The sequence below is a fragment of the Siniperca chuatsi genome, linkage group LG12 (assembly GCF_020085105.1).
Source record: "Siniperca chuatsi isolate FFG_IHB_CAS linkage group LG12, ASM2008510v1, whole genome shotgun sequence".
Lineage (NCBI taxonomy): Eukaryota > Metazoa > Chordata > Actinopteri > Centrarchiformes > Sinipercidae > Siniperca > Siniperca chuatsi.
In genome coordinates this window covers 23,825,002-23,848,570 of record NC_058053.1, presented here as the reverse complement: position 1 = coordinate 23,848,570, position 23,569 = coordinate 23,825,002, and the positions used below count along the sequence as shown (strand labels likewise).

The 23,569-nt window shown below is 39.4% G+C and overlaps 2 protein-coding genes across 2 annotated transcripts; one reads left to right on the top strand and one right to left on the bottom strand.

Annotated features, from left to right (window-relative positions):
- Nucleotides 1-7: 7 nt before the first annotated feature.
- On the top strand, nt 8-16,571 carry hcn5 (hyperpolarization activated cyclic nucleotide-gated potassium channel 5). The gene is made up of 13 exons (XM_044217370.1): nt 8-84; nt 1,369-1,583; nt 2,844-2,944; nt 4,906-5,276; nt 6,404-6,590; nt 7,230-7,334; nt 7,643-7,780; nt 9,624-9,785; nt 10,211-10,304; nt 10,431-10,558; nt 11,905-12,051; nt 12,236-12,473; nt 15,072-16,571. Exons 4-13 carry the CDS (start codon nt 5,092-5,094, stop codon nt 15,242-15,244), a joined length of 1,557 nt encoding a protein of 518 aa, XP_044073305.1. The 5' UTR covers nt 8-84; nt 1,369-1,583; nt 2,844-2,944; nt 4,906-5,091; the 3' UTR covers nt 15,245-16,571.
- On the bottom strand, nt 16,465-23,273 carry LOC122885775. Its single transcript, XM_044217371.1, has 5 exons — nt 23,251-23,273; nt 23,005-23,086; nt 22,701-22,890; nt 20,750-20,953; nt 16,465-17,366 (listed from the first exon to the last, which is right to left on the bottom strand). The coding sequence occupies exons 2-5, from the start codon at nt 23,055-23,057 to the stop codon at nt 16,614-16,616; spliced, it is 1,200 nt and encodes a 399-aa protein (XP_044073306.1). The 5' UTR covers nt 23,058-23,086; nt 23,251-23,273; the 3' UTR covers nt 16,465-16,613.
- Between the last annotated feature and the right edge of the window lie 296 nt (nt 23,274-23,569).

Sequence of the window (23,569 nt, the reverse complement as noted above, 5' to 3'; positions counted from 1 at the left end):
GGCGGGAAGAGAAGGAAACAATTTACAAGAAAGCGAACACGTTACCGCGACAAATACAGTGACCAGAGCATCTATGAATGAACAGTAAGTTTGTTAAAAGAGTATTGTGGTATTTTTCTCTATTCTAGACTTGATAAATGGTGTTTTGTTAAGTTTATTTTTGACCTTGAAAACAAACACACAAAGACATTTAAATTTGCAAAAACCTTAAAAAAGAAGTGACCTTATTTTGAATAAAGTGGTGGTAAATTATATATAACTATTCTATAAGTTAGAATACACACAGTAACAAACTAGTGCAGTTATTTTAACAAAAGCTTGACATTACACAATACCAGGAATTACCATAAAAGATTTGCAGTTGAACAAATAACTTAACACAAAATAACATTTAAAAGAAAAATTATCAATACAAATAAAATAAACAAAAATGACTAATAAAATGAAAAACATATATTAAGGGTTTACATGAGTTAATTATGTGTCAAGACAGCTTCATATGTGCAAGAGACATTGCATTCCTGTAGGAAAAGGTAGCAAACTAGGTTGGGATTTACAGAATTGTCATAACATTTAGCCATCAAAATATAGAAATGTAATATTTTATATTGCAAAAATATGTAAAAGTGTAAGACCTATTATTAAAACAAAAAAGACTGGTTGCAGCCAAAAAAGCCACATTACAGTGAAAGTCATTTATTGTATATAACCTTTTTTTCTCAATTACAATTGAGTGATTAAAACATTTTTTAAAAGGTTAACGGTCAGGCCTGTGACACCACATGTTCCTGTTTTTTGTTTTTTTTGCCTCAAAACTAAAAAACTCAACAGTAACCAACTTCCTATCATTTTAAACAAAACAGTCACACTTGATTTGCATAAAACATGAGATTATCATCTTTCTAAAGTATCTATTCAGCTGCTCACTTCCACTCCTACCCAGCCAGTACACACACACACACACACACACACACACACACACACACACAGCCGCAAATCCCAAACTTTCCCTGACCTATAAAAAATTTATACAATGAAAATTCATCATTCTGCTGCTCAAAAATGATGAAGTTGCTGCTACTGCACCATTAATCACGTATCATAATATAAAAATTCAGATATACCTGTTTTAAACTGCCAAATGAACTGAATGTCTTGCTCGCTTCCCTGTTGGGCTTCAGCAGAATTTGCATCACAGGTCCATTGAAGCTTCCCAATACTGCGTTATCGCATCAACAGCTACTACCAAACCTGCTACAAGGTCACGTTGAGTACTGTCTTCAAATCTGTCTTAGGTTCAAGTACAAAGTGATAAATGATTAAACATATGCTAAACCTCCTTTTTTTCTATTTGATTCTGTTTTGGAGGAAATTGCCACATTGTCTTGCAACAAGTGTGGTTTACGTTTGAGATTCAAGACATCAGCTTCATCAACACCATCATCACCCTCAGAAAGTATGAAATTTTCTTGCACAGTGACATCATTGTCTGCCAGTGGGCACATGATCTTCAGCGGCCACGGCAGCTCATGATGAAGGCTGAGTCCGTCCTGATGGAGGCAGGCGCTGGTACGACTTTGGAGGTGGGTTGTAAAAATACTGCGTTATTTAACTGTTCAGTGTTTTAGTGTGTTAATTTATGTCTTAGTCATTGAGGAAGTGCTATAAATATAATGCTGTGTCAGTATTTCATAATCCACAAGTGTTAACAACAAAAATACAGAACTATTGATATTTCTAGCTTCCTTTTATATTATGTTTTGGAAAGGTGTTCAAGCAGTACCACAGTAATATTGATAACTTTCCAACCTGTCCACTGGGTATTACACAGGTCAGTACGCTAGGATAATAAGATCACTGTGACAAGGCCGCAACCTAATCAAAATTTGATGCGTATTATTTACAGCATTTAATATGTCCATTATTTTTTCTGATTAATTATTTAGTCTATAAAATGACAAATCATCCCAATTTCCCAAAGCACAATGTAATGTCTTTACCGTGCTTGTTTTGTCTAACCAACAGTCCAGACCCCAAAGAAATTTGGTTTACAATGATATAAAACAGAGAAAAGCAGCAAATCCTCACATTTGAGAAGCTGAAACCAGACAGTGTTTAGCATTTTTGCTTAATAAATGACTTAAATGATTAATTTATTATCAAAGTCGTTGTCAATGTTTTGTTGACTAAACAATTAAGATAATTGATTCAACACCACACTGTCGTGTGTTCCTGTGAAATATCAAAATGTGTACATGTACAAGTGCCTATACTTTGTATTGATAATTAAAAAATAAAGAACTGTATGAGTTGAAAATCTAACATTAGCCACCACACAGAATTATTGCTGTTTTTCTACACTATCAGCTACTTTGGCAGAGATCATATTCTATGCTATAAAATGTTGTTGCTGGTGGGTAGATTATACAATACAGTGGCTTGGGAGTTTTGTAATATGAAAAATGTTCATTTTCTGTCCTACAATACTGAAGGTATGTGTTTGTTTTCATATGTCTGCTGGGTTTACAGTGCGTCAGCACAGCAAAGCAGTGCGTAAGCAGAAGCACTGACTCACTTATTCTAGTTTAAGGGCCAGCTGTGTGCTAGATAAATGAGCAAGTAAGCATATTGTTCATTTGCTCTGTACTGTGTGATAGATATGCACCTCCATATGAAACACACTTTGCTGCAGTCTTTGCTGTGCTTTCCACAGGATTAGAATCCATATAGTGTCGCACTTAAAAAACAAAAAAACAAATGCAAAATATACAAGAGGCATTGAAATACCCTTTAATTCACTCTGTTTTATCTGAAGTATATCTTTGTTTTGGTGTTCCCTGTAGAAATCTTCCCCCTGAAGGAGGAGCGGTGTAGGACCACAGTCCTACATGTCCTGACCCTCTGTGTGCACAAAGCCTACAGCAGCATCTAGGAAATCAGAGGTGTAAGTACTCGTTGTCTATCTTTCTTTGATCTGTTTTTGCTGTGCAGCGACTAAATATTCGCCCATGTACTGTGTAATAAACCTTGTCCTTTGTTGGAACAGAGAACTTGTCACATACCAACACACAAAACAATGGAAGCCACTGCTCCAGAAAAAACCTAATCAAACTTTTACTGGATCGCACTGTAGCTTCATCTGACAGTGGATTGCGATAACCAATGTTTTTTGAAACAACAAAGGCAAAAGACCCGTCCACTCCAACACAGACACGTCTGTTATTTTGCTGGGTAGCAATTGTCAGTCTGAAAGCCCCCTATAAGAGGGTGAGCTGTGGGGTGGTAATGACGCCGAGACCCTTTAGAGAGGTCCAATATTGAGTCCGCGAAAGTAACTGAAACATGCAGCTACTTTTTAGGGTACTCAAGGGTAGACTGTCTTTTCGACAGCATTGATCGTTTGTTCAAACACTTACCTATGTTTATGTTTTCCTGACATGCAACCTCTTGTGGTCACGCGAGTAATGACAGAAGCCAAGACAGAAGCAGCGTGTCAAAGTGTCTGACCCAAGACCATGGTTTGCATCCTGTCTCCAGTCGATATTGGTTTCTTTTAACCATGACCACAATCTTTCTCTGACCTTAACCAAATACTTTTAGTTTCTTATACTTAACCAGACCTTAATCATATCGGTAGCAGCTCAGAAAATACTCATATGAATAGTTTTTGAAACGATCATATGGGTTGTTTTGGAAGGCAATGAAAAACAACCTATTTTGTCATTTTTGTCAACCTGTTTTGAAGACTTTATTGTTAGCAAAGTTGGTCTGGCCCAAAGTCGGCCCTCACAGTCCACTTTCACTCAGCCAGATCTGATTTTTAAATATAATTTGAAAAATATACCTTGGATTTAAGTCTTAACATTTAAAAGTTACTAAAAGATATAGGTATGACATCCAACAATTTTCTAAACAGCTTTATCCTGTTCATGGTCACAAGAGGCTGAAGCCTATTTCAGAACACACATCAGGTCAAGAGACAGTGAGCACCTGGACAGGGCTCACAAAAAATAGAATAAAGCACATCTTTTCCAACACCAATTCATCCGACCTCAAACTCTGAACAAAAAAGACGTCACCCTGCCAGTGGACTTGATCTATATATAAGTAGGAAAAGCTGTCTTCTTTCTTCCATGAAACCACTTCTAGTGTTTCCTGTACCTCTCACGGGAAAAATGGTCCAAAGATGAAAGAAAAAAAACAGTTATCTCATTAAATGTCCCTCACATTATTAGACGCATCTCATGCACTAAGCTGCCAGTAATTCACCTTACCCACTGATATGATTCCTCAGTTAATCCCACTGTGCTGCTACATCCTGTAATATCATTTATTTTTTTAATTTTTCAAACTTTGCTGCAATCCTACCAACCTTCCAAAACAATGTAAAACGATCCAGTTGAATAAAATCCCTATCTTCTACTTTGTAATCCTTGAAATGAAATATTTCAGCTTCTGTTTTGTTTTGTTACTGATGTGAAATGTGCAAACAAACAAAACAGGAGTTGGCTCAGAGCTGCAAGCATATGTACAGTATCAGGTAACACAGTACAGTGTTTAATTACATCCCTGGTAAAGATGGCCAGGACTGAACTTGTTCCTGCACACGCTGCCAGATGTCTAGTTCACATGACAAAAAACATAATTGTGATCTCCTCCACACACACACACACACACACACATGCCATTGTCTTCAGTATTAATGTGAGCTGGACCTTACCCTCTTGACATGGCTTGATTCATGTGGAGATGAGACACAGATACTGAATAGTTGATGAGCTGGGAGAAAAAGAAAAGAAGTGAAGGGCTGGGGTGGGGTGGGGTGGGGGCAGAAATAGAGAGAGGCAGACGGAGAGGGAGGGAGGGAGCAGAAAGGCGGGTATCCACTCACATCGTTCCACACAGCTTCAATAAGCCCTGAGGTTGGGAGCCTTCATGGAAAATTACCTTGTGACCAAGAGGGGAGGTCAGGACTGGTAGAGTCAGACTCCACTTGTCCTGAGAAGAGGAGGAGGCAGCAGCAGCAGCAGCATCAGCAGCAGAGGGAGGATGGCCTGTGCGTTCGGCTGATGAGGGGACCGAAGTCGGGCCATGGAGAAACTAAAAGGTCCCGCCGTGGGATGCACCACAGCCACCTGTGGATGGAGAGCCCTGCTTCTCCCGCAGCTGAACAGACAGTCCCTTTACGTGTACGGCAGCGAAATGGCCGTGGAAAAGGAGTGCATGCGACAGCTGCAGAGTGGAGTCTTTGTCATCCACCCGTTCAGCCTCATGAGGTATTTAATATATTTGATAGATTCAGGCCAGTCCTGTACAGAGGCACCACCTCCACTTTTAGTGTGACCGTTCCTTTAAAACTTGTGTAGTTTCTGTAAGTTTTTGTAGGTGATTACTTGCTTCATTTTGCTTCAGGGATTAATGAAGTACTATCGTATCTCGTTTATTTTTCTCCATATTAGAGCTGAAATGATTAGTGGATTAATTGAAAAAATCATCTGCAACTATTTTGATAACTGATCAAAAAATCCAAAACACTTCTAGTTCCAGTTAATCAAGTTACAGATTTGCTGTTTTTCTTTGTCTTTTTCTGCAGTAAACTAAATATTTATAGGTTTTGCAAAATTGTGTGGGACAATTTTCAATATTTTCTGACATTTCATAGATTAATTGATTAATTGAGAAAATAATCTGCAGATTAATCAATAATGAAAATAATCATTAGTTGCAGCTCCATTCCATATTATTTCCATAATGCATTACTAATTAGTATTAAGCATTAGTCAACAATTCAATAATTGATTTTGATTGAATGATTTGTGTTGCACTTCTGAAAGCATGTTAGAAATCACATTACAAATGTGAAAACAAAAACGGAGAAAGAGATACAGCATAATTAGTATAAAATGTAGAGAGCAAGTAAACATTAAAGCAAAACAAGTAACCTAAAAGAACAACTGAAGGTTGATAATCAGTATCACTCAAGAAATTCTAGTTTTGTGAAGTTATTTTCAAGATGATCCTGGAGGATTAGAAGGAAAAAAACAGGTGGATCTTTTAGGAACATGTTTACACAGATGGCTGGTTTTGCATTATCCGTGCAGTTATTATTAGTTAGTAAGGTGATCAGATAGAGTGAAAACAGAGAGGGAATGAAACAATTGGGATCAGAGAGCAGAGTTATTTGAGCCTGGCAATCGAACCCTGGCTGAGGAGATGTGCAGTTACAGTATCAGAGTATTTAGTGTGCATAAATCAGCTTGCCTTACCGGCTGCAGCATGACTGTCTAATGAGTCCTTTTGGCAAATGAACTGAGACTTTCCACTAAAAACCTACATGGGAAACAAGATCTAAGGCCCACTCAAACGTCATGCTCACATATGTTTTTGTGATCTTTTTCTGTAGGAGTTACTACATCATGTGCATGATGGCCATCACATTTCTGAACCTGATTGGGATTCCCATGGAGATAGCGTTTCTGGACGGAAACAGCGGGCTGGCATGGGAAGGATTTAACGTGTTTTCAGACACGTTGTTCCTGATAGACGTGGCTCTGAATTTCCGAATGGGCATCATAGCAGAGGACGGCGAGGTGAGAGTGGCTGTACTCTATTTTCAGACACAATCTGGAAGACTATAATCCCTGCGCAAGCACATACAATCCATCTCTGCCCCATCTGTAATCTACTCAATACACGAAAGGCTAGATTAACAAACCTCCCCCCCCCCTCAGCTCCTGGACATGGGCGAAATTGGCACCTGCTGTTTGATTTTATAACAAGGATTATGATGTATTGGATAAATGAGAAGTATAACATTTCCAATTAAGTATTATGCAGAGACTATATCCTGTTTATTTTCATCTGCTCATGCTTTGTGACTTCTATCTTGCCAATCACAAATGGCCCATCTGTGGTGTTTTTCCTGTCTGTGGTGTTTACTCTGGACCGCACGAGCATCTGGTTTTGCCATATTTATTCTCAGTCGGTTTCTGCCTGTTTGAAATATTCATGTATGTGCTTTAGCAACAATTCAACGACACCGTCATATTAATGTTCATTTTCTTTGAGCACACTGCTAATCTCATTTGACACCACTGTCTCTCTTAATTTTAGACAAACTCCCAAAATATTGGTTCAGTTCAAGTGTTAAATTATACATGTGATCGTGGCACGTGCTGCACAGCATCTTCATCCATCTGCTCAATCTGCTGCTTTGTTCTCTTTCACAGGAAGCTATTCTGGATATCAAGCGGATCCGAGTCAGTTACCTGAGGACATGGTTCATACCGGACGTTATAGCTGCTTTCCCAATTGGCTACATACTGCTGTTTGCGGTAATAATAAATAGACTGTTGAAGCAGCAAACAGCCAACAGCATGCTGCAGTATTTGTCAGTTCTGTCAGTATGCACTTAGTTTTACATTATTTGGTCATGGTTTAAAATTAGAAACTTATGGAGGCCCTCAGACCATTAAGAAGGTGTTTTACAGACAATAAATACTAAGGAAAAGGCAATAAAATAAACACATAAGATGATTTGAAAGGTAAATTCAATGATAATAAAATATGAATTAATGAAATAAAATCAATTAAACAAGAAGCATACCATTGATAATTGAGCATCTGTATTTTATTATCCCAGGACTTACAATACCATAACGATGACAACCCCTCCAAGACCAACAAGATGATGAGGATACTAATGTTTGTGCGGATCCTCAGCTTGATCAGACTGGCTCGAGTGTCCAGATTGGTCAGGTTCTTCAACGAAGTGGAGAAAGTAAGTTCAGACAGCCAGACAGTCTTCAAAGCTCATGTTTGAAATTCAATCAACCTTTCTCCTACCTGCAGATAGCTTACCAGACCTGGCTCCAATGGAAAATCCGACTTTGAACGCTTACAATGTCATTTGTGAAACAAGAGCTGACACATTGCTCCATGTTCAACAATGTATTTATAATTTTTAATAGAGTTTGCCTTTTTCTAATTGCACGTACCCAAACATTGGGCTCAAACATCAGAGGTCTGGAAAGGACATCTCAAACTTACTTTGATGATGTCCATAGTAATCTCATAATGAAACACAATATATCTTGGAACAAATCTTGATAATGCATAGTGTATGTTGTCTGGAATTTATGTGTAACTCCAAGCCTTTAATCGGCTACTAGTGGCTGAAATAAATGGTTTCTGGTGTATGTTTTGGTGTAGTGGTGGTTACTGGACCCTCTCGCTTTGGAAAATTTAAATAAATGTTTTATATCCTCACTGATTTATTAATTTCACACAGACAAATATGTTTACTTAACGAATCATCCCTTGTGGGACATAAGGGCAACAGTGAGCTCCCTGCATCGTTCCTTATCCCTGGCAACACGTTGAGCCTCCCCCCAAGTTAAGTTAATCTTGGCTAGCTCGTCCGTCACAGTTCTGTGCCAGGTCGGTTTTTGTCTTCCAGGTTTTCTTTTGCTTTGAGGAGTCCATCTCAGCACAACCTTTGGGATGCGATTTGCCTCCATTCGAATAGAGTAGTTCAGCCATCACAGTCGCCTCGGCCATATTTTAGTAATGATGTTCTTGCTTTTGGTTTTTCTGTATAATTCCAAGGTTGTGGTCTTGTTAGGCTAGAAGATGCCACATAACCTTCACAGGCATTCATTGTAGTTTATTACAACCTGGAACTGTACATACTTGACGTTGCTGTCATATAGATGACCCTTTGTTTTTAGGCTGCATTGCTTGGACTTCCAGATGTTGTGGGCTTTCCCCAATCTTGCATTGATGTCCTTTTATGTCCCGCTGTTCTTGCTGATAAGGCTGTCTAAATAAGTGAAGTTCTTCCCAAAGTCAAGTGCTTCACCATTTATTAAAACTGGTGTTGAAGGTTTTGTATTAATGTCTCAACCAGAGTTTTGGAGGTGTGCTTTTCTGTATTTTCTTGTATGTTGTGGTAGTTGGGTGCAATATCTCTGTTTTATTACTGCATTTATATAGCGCCTTTCTAGTCTTCCGACTACTCAAAGCGCTTTACACTACATGTCAACATTCACCCATTCACACACACATTCATGCACCGATGGCAGAAGCTGTCATGTGAGGTGCCAACTGCTTGTCAGAAAGAATAACTAATGCTCATTCAGACACACACTCACACACCAATGCCACAGCCTTCGGGAGCCATTTGGGTAGTATCAGTATCTTGCCCAAGGACACTTCGACATGCAGGCTGGGGGGAGCCGGGGATCGAACAGCCGATTTTCTGATTAGTGGACGACCCGCTCCACCACTAAGTCACAGCCGCCAATATAACTCTATCCATATTGTACTCAACTTTGATCACCAGAGCTGTTAACATTGTTGCATTGTTTTGAGGTCGTTCTCTATTCCTAGTGGGAGTTTTGATGTTGCTGACGCAGCAGTGTGCTGGTGAGTGAGTGACTATATACTGTTTATATACAGTATAGGCTTGGGAGAGGACATGGCTGATCCGAGACCGGACCCAGTATGCTGCTGTAATATGGCGCACATCTCAGCCAACCAAGCTACCAGGACGTCCTGCAGTGTGTGTGATTTGCTTACCAAATGCCAAGTCACATGCTTTCTTGTCATCTCTTTTCTGACAGGTGTCAAATGCGAACTTGGAGGTGGTCCGCCTGTTCTTCCGCATCTTATCTTTGTTCATGATGATTTTCCTGCTGTGTCACTGGAACGGCTGCATCCAGTACTTTGTCCCCATGCTGGAGGAGTTTCCCACTGACTGCTGGGTCCGGAAAGAAAACCTGATGGTGAAACTTATTTCACAAACCTTTAGACAACTCTAAATCTAAACAAACTGAGTGTGAATGATGATGGTTGTTGATGAGGTGTTGTGAATGACGTGTAGAAAATTAATCTAGTCAACTATTTTAGTAAACGATTTTCGAAGTAATTTTTCAAGCAAAGATACCTAACATTCTCTTAGTTTCAGCTTCCACCACAGACTCTAAGCAATTTTTAGGGGGAAAACCTATAACGTATTCAGTAATGTAAAATGTATCACCAGTAGTTTGCCTGTTAGCAGTGTGAAATTGTTGTAGGGCATATTTTAAAAATACAGTTAGTGGTGCCTTAAACATCTATACCACATGCTGTAGTTTAAATTCCTGGGAAAATGTATTGTTATTGTTGTTGTGAAGCTCCAGATCACTTATGATGAAAAAATGTTTTCCAGAATGCCACAGTGATCGTGAAGTACTCTTGGGGAGTTTTCCGAGCTCTCTCCCAGATGATTGCTCTCTCTTATGGCTCCATGGATGCACCAACAAGTGAGAATTATAGATTTTCTTTTATCCAGCCCTAAAAAAAGCACAGGCGTATCACATTCTCCCTCAGATATAAATACCCACCATTTCACATGAAACAAGCTGGTGTGTCGGTGTCTTGTTCTCCAGATTATGTTGAAATGTGGATCGTCATGGTCAGTATGGTGTCCGGCTGTCTGATGTACACTGTCCTCGTGGCCAACGCTACAACCATGATTGCCAACGTCGACCCAGCGGCCAAGGAGTACAAGAGCAAGGTCCTCATGGGTGACACTATCCTTCATCAGAAAATACAGCTCAGTAGTAGTTAGTTAGTTAGTAAGTTACTGTACTCAGTGAAACAGCGGTGGAAGAAGTACTCATATTGTTTACATATTGTTTACTTAATTGTTACAAAAGTTTTGTACTTTTATTCAAGATTTCACTTAAGTAAAAGTACAAAAAGTATTAACAGCAAAATGTACTTAAAGTATTAAAGTAAAAGTACTTGTTGGGCAGAATGCTCCCTTTCAAAGAGTTGTTTTATTATATATATCATATTAGGGGAATACTATTACTGATGCATTAATATATAAGCAGCATTTTAATGTTACAGCTGGTGGTGGTGGAGCATATTTGAACTACTTTATATACTGTTGGATAGTCTAATCTTTAGCACAGTATCATAAACCAATCTGTAAAGTAACTGGTAACTCGAGCTGTCAGATAAATGTAGTGGAGTAAGAAGTACAATATTTCCCTCTGAACTGCAAAGTAGCATAAAATGGAAATACTCAAGTAAAGTAAAAGTACCTCAAAATTGTACTTAAGTACAATACTTGAGTAAATGTACTTAGATGCTTTCCACCACTGAACAGAAATAACTGAGTTGATCTTTCTTTCTTGTGGTATTTATTTGTTTAATGTATTATTAATATATTTCATCACTTATTTATTTTTTTCACTGCATATTTATTAAGATAACCATGTCCCATTGAATCTTTGATAAGAAATGGAGTGACATGTCGAGAAAAAAAAAAGAAAAGAAAAAGTAAAGTAAAGTTATGAAGTAGTGGCAAGACCCTTTCATCCCTCTAGTTTGCCTGCAGCCACTGGGAACAAATAGCAGATGCAATAGCAGATTTTAATGCCAGTTCGGGAATTATTATTATTATTTTTTTAATAACGTGGCCTGTTTTCTACCACAGCACAAATTCTACATCTCGAATATTAATGACTGCTGCCTTTAGGGCTTGGTGATAAGTCAATCGTTTAGTTAGTTTGTTCTGTACATTTGGAAAACAGCCATTCAAAATAAAACAGCGTAACCCAAAAAAACACAGTAATCATCAAAAAATGAACAAATGAAAGACCTACAGAAGGTGTAGAGTAGTTTTGTAGTAAAAACACATGCAAAGATGTAAACATTAAGTAATTTTAAATGCCAACATACAAATATTCCCTTCACACCTAGCATTTGCAGTTACATAGTTATGGAAAGTGAAACTATGCAACTATGATAGAGGATTAGATGCAGCTTGAGTAGACACACAGCACTGTAAGGCTGTGTGTCATGTATCATGTGATGGGAGGTGGATCCTGAAAACATTGTGACTTTCCACAGATGAGCCGTTTGGAGCACTACATGACCTTCATGAAGCTGCCACCAGAGCTGCAGCTTCGTATCAACAACTACTACCAGGCTCGCTATGGAGGGAAGTGGTTTCATGAGAAGGACGTCATGGACACAGTGTCCTCAGCGCTCAAAGAGGTACAGCTGTGGTTCATCTGTAGTACTGAGAGGTTCTGCTTGGAACTTAATGTTGTTAAGTTGTTGTTCCTTTGGGTCTTTGTTCATCTTATTGATTTTTTTTCTTTTGAGGTAACATGTTTTATAATAATCTTCTTCCTTCTGGTCTTATATTTGTAACGTCATTTTTTAAATTATTTTTCAGCAAATCCTGATGGTGATGTGCAGCCGGCTGCTAAGAAACGTGCCTGTGTTTCAGAACAGAGATGAAAACTTTATCAACGCCGTCCTCCTCAAACTGGAGTACGAGGTTTTCCTTGAGGGAGACGCCATCATCCGACAGAACGTCCCAGGTGACCGCATGTTCTTTATTGACCACGGCCAGGTCCTCATGGAGACTGATTCCTACGAGAGGGAACTGTGTGATGGAGACTTTTTTGGAGGTGAGTTGGATTTACTCTGATTATTGAATATCTGGAATATCATTCAGTGATTTGAAAAGTGATTTCCAGACAGCGATAATCAGGAAATTTGAAGTGGGAGAGGAGAAGGAAGTGAAAGAACATCAGGGAATTTCACAAATGTATCAGAATGTGTTTTACAACTTTTCCCACAAAGTTTTCAGCCCAATTAGCTGGAAAGCAGATTGTTTATGCCTCTAGAAGAATACTACCGAACCAAGAGGAAATCCAATCAGGTCATTCAGGAAAAGTCACTTTGCTTAAAAAAAACTCTTAGTAACATCTGTTTTACCTAAAGCAAAAGTACAATAAGTACACAACAATGCTGATTAAGTATTACATAATGTAATAAATGAACGGAAACAATAAAGTGCTACAAGCTCATTTGTCTTAAAGACATATATATACATATTTTTCCACTTACCTGTTGTGCTAATTATCCATCCATCCATCCATAGATTGTTTTGGTGTGAGTTGCCGAGTTTTGGAGATATCGGCCATAGAGTTGTCTGCATTTATTTATTTTTTTTATGCAATGGGAACATATGGCACTCAGCTTGTGTTTCTCCAAGCGCCAAATCAAATACATTAGAAAAACTATTTTCTTTCTACTGACACAACTGTTCCTACTACACACAACAAGATCTGTGGATTATCTTGAGTAACCGGGTCATGATTTCTGGAAAGAGACATTGCTGTTGAGTTTGTCAAATGTATTTCTTTGGCGCTTTGAGCCACATAATCCGAGTTCCATATAGTCCCATTATATTCAGAAAATGCAGACATCTCTGCGGCCGATATCTCATAAACTCGGCAACTCACACTAACACAATCTAGATGGATAAATAGCACTACAGGTAGGAGGAAAAATATGTATTTTTGATTTTGGGGTGAACTGTCCCTTTAACATTTTGAGCTTCCATTGTGTTGAACTTCCACACATTTAGGTGCATTATACATTAGCAATATTTTGTACTGTGAAATATACTGTATGTTGCAGGTAAATAGTTAGGGATCAGATCACTGGAGGTTTAAGTATGAATTTGACCAAAAAAAGGTCCACTTTCTAACCTTTTCTGATTTCAATCCCATCTCGTGGTCTTCCTCAGCAGATGGAGTCTGCTCAGTTGTCATCCCTGTGGAGTTTTGTTCTTTTCACCATTATGTGTGTTTAGGGTTGTTAAATTAACACTCATACTTGAGTGTATAAACCTCTGTATTGAGCTATGGAAAGGGTCAGTTCACTGAAATTACAAAAAAAACAAACATATTTTCTCACTTCTAGTAGTATCTGACCATGCAGATAGGTTTTGATTTTTGTCCTGATCTTGAAATATCCACCTCCTTTTTCTGTCTCCTTCCAATACAATGGAGGTAAATGGAATTTCAGTTGTGGTGCGTAAAGCATTGAACAACTATTTTTAAAAAATGGAGCAGCAACATTTTTTTCCAAAAATAGTATCCCTATAATCCACATAATATAATATATAAATATAATAATATAATTAGTATTCCAAGTTGCAAAATCATTGTTGTTGAAACTGTGTCAGAGAGGTGTCGATAAAGGTGGTACATTGCAGTGCTAGTGGATTGGAGAGCATTGCATGCTGCTGTCTCTCCTAAGGAAATCATGCCAAACTCTATTTAAAAATCTGTCGGTTTTCTGACTCATAAGAACACTTATACTCTGGATAATCCACAGACCTCACTGTGAACAGTTTTCATTGGAACTACTTTCGACCAGAGAAACAGTCCCTATGAAAACAGCTGACAGTGTGTTCTGTGGATTATCTACAGCAACAGGGATAATGTTTCCAGGAAATTATGTTACTGTTGTCATTTTTTGGTCCTGTGAGCACCGCAAACAAAATTCCATTCCCCTCCATTGCACTGGGGAAAAAATCTCTGATATTTCAAAGCTTTGACAAATAAAACCAAATCTATCTGAATGGATATATACCACTAGAGGTAGGTGATTTGAGTATTAACTAATTTATGCAGAGCGGCTGGAACAGGTTAAGACAGGGGGAAAAATAGGGGGAGATTAAACAACTGCCATGTGAACATTTAATATGTTAATTAGTTCCCATCAAGTATATTTTGATTTACTGGTAATATCTACTGTGAAATGGAAGTAACTGATCCATTCTTGTGAGTTTGGATTTAGATTTTTGGAAGGTATAGTGTGATTTGAAAGTTTCCAATTGATTTTTCATCGCCCAGCATTCATTGCTTTTTCACATCACACATACACACGCATACTGGACACATCTGCAAGCTACTGTTTGTTTGCATAGGTGAGCAAGAAGCTCTTTTTTTATCACTGTCAAACCAAAGTGAATGAATCTATCTTTTCCAATTTGGGGGATTTATTTAATTCTCAGGCTTTAAGTGGGAACAGGTCCTAATCTTTTTTGGCAGCAAACCTCTGCAGCGTTTAGAGCTAAGCAGGCTTCCCGAAACAACTCAGCTAAGTCTGGTTATTTAATTTAGGATTAATTGTCAGATCTCATCCCTGTCATTAGGGTTTACTCGCTCTCATTAACCACGCTCTTGTGGTTCCCTCTGTGTGTACAACAGAGACATGCGTGCTGACCAAAGGCAAACATCTGGCCACAGTGAAGGCACTAACCGACTGCCAGTGCTTCTCTCTGTCCTGGGACGACTTTCATGAGACGCTGGAGGGCTTCCCAGATGTCAAGAAGGACTTAGAAAAAATTATTCAGCTCAACTCTGATGGTGGACTTGTGTAAGACCAAAAACAGTACTTGGACTTTTTTACTGTATGCAAAGGACATGAGATATGGGTATTTCCAGGACATTGTGATTATATGATGGACAAGACTGTGGCTGATTCCTCATGTGGACACGAGTTGGACGCTTATTCACTGATGAAATGGACAGTTTTAGACAGTTTTATTTACCATTTTCATTCTGATGGGAATTATTCTGTCTTCTGATCCATCAGTTATCAGCAATAAACAAAGACCTCAACAGTAAAGACAAACGTTGATCTATGCTTCCTTGTTCATGTTGCGATTTAGCATTGATGTTTGCAAAGTCTATGCATATCTTAGTGACAAAACACGAAATATTCAGCACGCCTTCAAGGGAAATTCTGGTTTCATACAACTTGGGTTTTATTTTCGGTGTTTTGGCCATCATTCCTATCTATAAAAACATTGTACTCACCAAGTTCACTGCTGAGATCTGGGATCACAGCAACATTGCTAAAACGGAAGTAAGACTGGGCAAGAAACACAAGCAGTCAAACAACAAACTCCCATGTTAGCTAAACTTATTTAAACAAAGGCAAATTACTACCCAACTGTTCAAACATCCATCACAGTTCACTCCCTGTTCAGACTTTGTTGTAGCTAAGTCACCCTGTTCTCGGATCTCAGCAAATACTTTGAGAGCCACGCTAGCAGCTCTGTGAGGCTGTACTTAGACACAGTGGTGCTTTTAGCTAAATGCTAATATCAGCATGTTAACATGCTCACGACAATACTGACATGTTGATATTTTAGCAGGTATAATGTTTACCATGTTAACCATCTCAGTTTAGCATGTTAACATACTATCATTTGCTAATTAGCACTAAACACTAATTACAGCTGAGGCCGATGGGAATGTGGAGTTTTGCAGGTATTTAGTCATAAACCAAAGTATTGGACAAAGAGAAATTTTGACCTCATGATGGCGCTAGATACAAAATTCAGGGGCTCACCAAAGTCATTACAATTCATCCTCTGGGCACCATTAATGTCTGTACAAAATTTCAAGCAATCCATCCAATATTTGTTGAGATATTTCAGTCTGGACCAAAGTGTGTGCGTGTGGGGGGGCTGACATTGCCATCCCTGGAGCCACGCCACTCGTTTCTCTAAGGATGGCTTAGATAAGACCCAAGTTATAATAAACTGGAATTTGACTTAAAGGAAGGTTAAAAAAAAACAACTCATGTATGTCATTTTTCTTTTTTTCTAAAATGACATTTATTTCGAAGTAATGACATGTTAATGCCACTGTGAAAACAACAAAAATAAAGCCGATACTGTAATATGATTATGAAACATCTATGTGAGAACAGCAGGTTGTTTCCTCCTCCTCCTCTCGCTTTCATCCAAACACACACACGGTGCCCGAGGCCAGTCGGTGTTTGTACTCGTAGAGGTAGTAGGAGGCTGGAGGGAAGTTGCACTTCATCTCCATCCTGCCCGGCACCACGTGGACGGCCACACCAGATCCTAGCCCCTCCTGAAGCTTCTTAAGCATGCGTGAGGCCAGGTAACGCCGCGCCCTGCCCGGGTCTTCCTCGATGGAAGCGTACACCTCAGGTGGTGGGTTGGGGATCTTCCACTCAAGGTCCACAATGAGCTGGTGGATGCGGCTCTTGTCCAGCGAAGTGGGTGTGTCACGGTAGCACGCCACCACATGGGGGATTGGTGCTGCAGACGACACAGAAAGGAAATTGTTGGGCTGCTGTTCTTCCAGCACACCTTCCTTTGCTTCCTTTTCTTCCTTTTGTTCCAACGTCCCCTCGTCCTTCTCGTCCTCCATGGGTCCCACGGCAGGGTGGAGCATCACCGCCCAGCGCAGCCAATCGTAGTTCTTCTCCAGGGTCTTCAGGATGCTTGCCGCTGCCTCTTCAGGGGGTGCGCGGTTCTGCACGGCCTCGTGGAGCTGCTGCCGTACATCCTCCTGTGCCTGCTCCAGAAAGTAGCCTAAACAGCGGCCTCCTGTGTTCTTCATTTTCCTGTAGAGGGCACCCATGCGGTCAGACCAGCTCTTCATCAGTAGAGCCTGGTCTCTGCCTGTCAGAGAAGCCTGCGTGAAGAGGCACAGCAGACCGGTGCCCAGGACAAAGTTTACCTGTTGAGAGTAAGAGGAGGAAAAGGAGAAAGCATGAGCTTTCAAACAGTGGTCAAAAATAGTTTAGAACATATGCTTAGCCCTGCAGGGAGCACCAGATGGGTGGTTTTACCACATGAATGCTATTCAAATAGTGTTGGGTAAAATTAAAGCTGGGCATCGCAACTTTTCAAACTGTTTGCTCTAAAGAAGTGATTTTTTTAAATAAGTGTTCTAAATACTCAGAAATCCCTTAATGGGCCTTTTTGACCAAGTAGTCCCAGAATTTAGGAGCCTCAGGAACTAAAAGTCCCATTAGCACATTGCCTTTTTCATTTCGACAGCATCTGAAGAACCACAGAAAATCTTTGTTTAAGGTGAAATTTTTTCATGCAACACAAGTCATTGTGTCTCTTTATCTGTCATCTTCATAAATTGTGTTGCAAGACTTGATGCTGATTCCTGTGTACGAAGTAACAACGATCTGTTGAGTGTTTTTGTTGCGTTATTGTTCTGCTTTTGTACGTAGCTAACCAAGCTGAAACAATTAGCTAATAAAGTTAAGATTAATTTCTCTTGTTCTCTCTCTCTCTCTCTCTCTCACTGTGGACACTATTAACATTAGAAACAACCAGTGGATGGTTGCAGGCCAAATGAATGCTGTTTACAAGTTGTAGCAGTATCGTGGTATGGTTTTGTTCAGTCAGTGATATTCTACTGCTGTCTCCACTCTGATAGTTCCTAAGCCATCGGAAAGTACTATCTTGGACATTTTTGGGAAGGCAGGAACTACGACCCAGGAACCAAAACTGAAACCAGGTTGCTGCATTTGAAATGCAAGCCAACTTCTGGAGTTTGTAAAACATTTGAGTTCCTGAAAAAGTTCTTATGTCTAAAAGAGCTATCATATGACGTAAGCAAACTACACACAGTATGTTCACTTTTACCGACCCAGCTGGTCTAATAGTTTATGTTAAACACATCAAGGAGATGACAGCAGGAAAACATCTACCAATGGTGAGTTCAGCATTCTCTGAACAGAACGTATGCTCGCTGCTGTTTAGAAAAAGTTCAGATTTCAGGTTTTGATAGTCACTTCCCGGAAGTGGCTGTACCTAACACCAGAACATCATTTTGACAAATCTTTTGCATACACTAATTAGTGGGACACTAATTAAGACACTAATTTCAGCTGATAAAACAGGGGTAGTTTATATAAATATTATGCCTAGCGCAGCTTTAATGAGTTGTTTATGACACTGTATTGTCTTTAGCAGAACAACAACCCATCTGGGATTTTTTTCGACTACACTGAACTTAAAAGTGCTTCCAAATCTCATCGTTACTGCAGAACAGAGGCTGGCTATGACTGGCTCATTCCCTTAAACTGAAGTGAACACTTGGCCCTGTGAGACTCTTTCCTCAAAATAAACCACCCAGATGTCACAAACTCTTTGTAAAAAAAAAAAAAAAAAAGAGAGAGCTATGCAAGGTTATCCAAGGTTAGCACACAGAGCCTGTCACTTTCTGCAGATCTTTAACGTGACGTTACAGAAGATTTAAATTGAACGGGTGCACAGTTATTTCAGTTTTGTCATTTGTATCGTATCGTACGTGGATTTTGTCTGATTTACAAAAAAAAAAGAGTCTGCGTTCTTGTGCCATCAGGAGGGAAAAAAACAGCATGGCACATAAACTTATCACCTACAACATGTTTATACATGATAAGTTCTTCAAGGTTAAAGAAGCTGTGGTGCCTTTGCTTAACAAAGTCAGGTTCTCCAGCCTGGACACATGATTTACAGCGGTGACTTTGATCACTAGTTAGTTCGACATGCTGCCCTTCTCTAAGTAAAACCTACGACTGTGCACTGTAGATTTCTCAGTCAGGTTGTTGTATCAAATTGTTCATTGGATAATTTCACTATGATTGACTATGACAGCACACTGAGGGCAAATTTAGCAATTCTTTGCGCCTCAGTGAAAGCACTCGGCTTTTATACTACTCAGTGCATTTATGCAAATCAGGTCGTAGTGCAAACAAATCCTTGAAAGGAGCATGGCACAAACAAATCACTCGTTCAGCACCAATTTCAAGCAGAAATTGCTTCAGCATTAAGGCTAATCCACTGAGGCTGGCTCTCTCACACCCTAAAGCCCCTTGACAAGTGGTATCTGGACTGATTTCAGTTTCTAGGATGAAAACATGAAGTCTATCCTTACACAACAGCAGCTGTGTTGAATGGACAACCACTTTGCAAATTCTTTACACTGCCCCTAAAACGATCTTGCATATAGAGTGTAATAAGGGGTAAATGATGGTCCAACCAAGGTCATGCCCGCAAATATGTTAATTATATAATTACTTTTACATAACGAACAAGCCTGTGACTGCCGCAGTGTCTATTAAGGTCAATTTCTTCTCACAGTCATTATGTGTGTCTTGCTGAAGGGCACTAGGACAGATGGACTAATGGACGCATGACTTTTCATTTTAAACAGTGACCATCAAGTCCTTTGTAATTCCCCCCCGCCATAAGAAATAGGAGCGAAACCTCTATTTGACCCTATGCAAAAAGGGATATGTGTGGCTTTTGTGGGTCTCAAACTTGTGATATCACAGTTATGTAATGTTGTTTCACACAGAAGACAGTATTCAGGCTTTGAAGTTTCTATTTTAAGTTTAAAGCCTGAGCAGCTCAGCCATTGCAGTACTCTGTTGTTGCTCCTTTTAGTGGATAAAAAAACGGTTGTTCCCGTACCAACAGTGTAGGCAAAAGGGAATTTGCCAACTCAGCTCACAAGAAAGAAAGACAACAGAAGGTCACAGCTCTGCTGAATTAAATATTCAGCTCATTTTCATACCAAGAAGATAGATGCAGCGTGCTTCATTCCCCACAGGACCTCTATGTTTTTCTGTCAAATGTATCTTTTTGATCTGAAAACTGAATATTTAATCCTATACAGCTGTGCTTTTTTTTTCTTATAAATTTGTCCACAGGGAGATTGAGTGTATTTGCATATTTTGATAAAATGCCATCCGAAATAGCTTCTTAATTCTTGGATCTGATGTAATGAAGAATACATATTGATGACAGATCAGTTGCACTTCAGTTCCAGTTTAAAAAGTTGTTTGTGCGAATGTTTTTCTTTCTTTTATTTTTCTTCCTCTGATTGTGTGTTTGTGTGTGTGTATACATTTGTGCACAAAAGGATGTTAGATTGCTGTGTCACCTCAGACTTCGTCCTGCTGTAAAGCTGTGTTAAGCACTGGTGCGTGCTTCTGTATAATGACTTGTAAAATAAGAGAGAATTAAACTTTAATGAGCCTTCTAGGGAGATGAGTTGAACACAAAGGCTCCCCACCCCCACCCCTCCACATTGTGCCGTACACCTTCACCAACCTTGACGCAGAACTCCCTCAGCTCCCAGCGTTTGGGCTTGCGGCTCAGTATGAGCACCTCCAGCAGCGTGGGCTGGTCGGTCAGCGCTGACACCCCCATCAGACGGTTGTAGAGAGCTGTCAGCTGCCTCTCCAGCCGGTAGTCCTGCACGTACTGCAGGAACACCTCCGTCTCCTTCTTGGTAAAGTCTGACTGGGCCCTCACCTGAAACAAGCAGTGGTGAGGGAATTTCCTCTTAAGATACAGTTGTCACAGATTTAAAAAATGGAGGCACATTTGTAAAATAAGTAAAAATGTGTTAAGACTCAAATTTAAAGCCCTGGTTCTTCTCAATAATAAACTATTAAAACTTACATTGTTTATTCAGTGTACTAAAAACAGCAACACAGGTTTTGTTTTGTCTCTTTGTGGTAATTTTGTCTCTTTGTAGTCGTCTTTTGTCTGGTGATTTTGCGTCTCTTTTTGAGACAACACCCCCATTCACAGCAGCTGAATTATAACTTTTCTCTGTTATTTCAAGTTTAACTCACACTAACACCTCACCATTGATACACTATTCATATTAGGTGTTAGTTTTTGAAAATAAAATGTTAAAAATACAACATACAATCATTGTTAAGGTTTAAGATTTGGGTTCATTTGATGCACTTTCCTAAAATCCCTAAAATCTGCAGGTTTCAGGCTACCTATTTAGAGTTATGTAATTTCATACTATATCAAACAACAAACCTCATTTCCTATTAAGATAAGGCTCCATGGGACATCTTCAGTGTTTTTAAAATGGACCCAATGTCTAATACAAATGTATTTTCACAATGAGAAGACCTGAAAATGACCTTTACCTGCCAAAGTGTTACGAAAAGACGAACCAGAATCTACAAGAATTTAATCCACCCTGCTGTTTTTTGATTTTTTTCTGAATATCAGCTTGTTTGCACTTACATTTAGCCATGTTTCGCTGTTCAAGAGTCACATTTTCTTCCATATTCTCACTCCAGAAATAACCTACACTGAAAATGACCTGAAAACTTGAGGTGAAATGGCTTCTGTACTCCGTACTACATTTAAGGAATCTGTAGAAATAAACACTCAGTGAAAGGATTCCTATTAACGGAAATAATTTAACAGAAAATAAAAAGCATGAGCCTGCTAATACTAACTCTAATAGAACTAAACAGATGCTTCAATCATACATCTGGTCACATATCTACATTTACATAATACGCTTAGCATGATGAGTTCATGTCACAGTCACACATCAGGAAAACTGGCAGAGCGTTTGTTACTCTTCAAGGTCAGCTCCGCCTTAAGAGCCCTTGACCATGTTAATAAAACTACCAAATCTAGCGCTGCATTTAAATGAGCTGTATATACTCGTTTTCTTTCCTCTATTAGCCTGCAGAAGGTCCCAGAACACTGCTCAGCTTTAATTCTGTCACTGCTACCAAATCCTTCACCCTTTGTTTCTTTTCCAACTTGATGGGGGAGTAAGAAAGTGGATCTCAAGGCTGTTCAAGGACAGTTTCATCTCAGACAACTGTAGATCAAACTAGCAATGAAAGTTTTGATCCCACAATCTATACATAGTATCTAATTCATAAAACCCACGTCATTACAAATGTTTGGAATTTGTCTTTAAAAAATTACTTAAAATGACAAATCGAATCATCAAAATCGTCATTGAATAATTTTCCGTTGATCGACTAATTGATTAATTGTTTCAGCACTGATACAAACGCCCAAAGTACACATGGCATTATATACCTGCATATGATTTGATAACTTTGGCAGCACTGTGGGAAAGTTGTGAAAGCTGCTCCACCCTCTCCAAACCTACACAATAAAGCACTCCAACTTACTAAGCTGACATTAGACTACCCTCCAAAATACCCAGACACATAGTTGACTCTACTAAGTATAACTGTATGAGATCCAGGGACAGTTTCCTCACCGCTGTGCCCAGCTGGTAGTAGACCACTGCCAGGTCGTCCTCCAGCTGGTGGACCTCCTGGTCATCCAGCAGGCCATGACCTGATGCTCCCAGCTCCTGATCGATGTGGTCCAGGTTCTTCTTGGACACCTCAGTCTCTTCTGCTGTGGCGCTGCCACCCAGATAGGAGCATATGCCCTGGACCAGGACCCTGAGCACCACACACACACAGGGTTCTACATATGGAGTGGAAATTTATTTGGAAGACATATTGTTTTATTTTTAGCAGTCCATGAGATATTCAGATGCACTTGTACAAACTAACCTCACAGTTTGCATGTAGCCCACTGGCTCCAAAACCTTTCCAAACATCGCCATGGCTCCAGAGCTGCGTTCTGACAAATTAGCTATGGAGAAAGTGAACCGTTAACTCCACATTCCTGATAACTGGTGTAAGAAACGTTTGCCATTATTTAGAAATTACTTAAATTTGTGTAAATCTCTTCACTGTTCTGATAACCCATTTACCAGACCAAACTGTTGAAACCTGTTGAGTTCTCACCTGACTCACCTCGGTTGTTCAGTGTGCAGGTTTGTACTGACCTTCACAGTTGTCCAATATTTATACACTTTCCTGAACAACCAGTTAATCTGATAAGAGTTCTCCACCCACAGCTCTCTCTGAACTTGAGAGGAGGATGGAGCATGGAAAAGTGATACTTGACAGGAGTGTAATCCATGTAATCTGTAGGGATTTAAGATAAAAGAAACGCAGGCCCTTATGATCAGTCTTACTGTACATTGTTACATTTTGAAATAATATTTATGAGCTGTACAGGTCAATTTTGAATTAATATTTTGTTATTGTTAAGTAATGAAGCAGAGATGAG

Bases quoted from the DNA above. Each gene is read 5' to 3' on its own strand.
- LOC122885775 (XM_044217371.1), bottom strand. From the start codon at position 23,057: ATGGCGATGTTTGGAAAGGTTTTGGAGCCAGTGGGCTACATGCAAACT. The intron at 20,954-22,700 runs GTGAGGAAACTG...TGCTTGTTTCAG, and splicing joins ACTACCAGCTGGGCACAGCG to GTGAGGGCCCAGTCAGACTT. The intron at 17,367-20,749 runs GTTGGTGAAGGT...TACTCTCAACAG, and splicing joins TGAGGGAGTTCTGCGTCAAG to GTAAACTTTGTCCTGGGCAC.
- hcn5 (XM_044217370.1), top strand. From the start codon at position 5,092: ATGGAGAAACTAAAAGGTCCCGCCGTGGGATGCACCACAGCCACCTGT. The intron at 6,591-7,229 runs GTGAGAGTGGCT...TCTCTTTCACAG, and splicing joins TCATAGCAGAGGACGGCGAG to GAAGCTATTCTGGATATCAA. The intron at 12,474-15,071 runs GTGAGTTGGATT...TGTGTACAACAG, and splicing joins TGATGGAGACTTTTTTGGAG to AGACATGCGTGCTGACCAAA.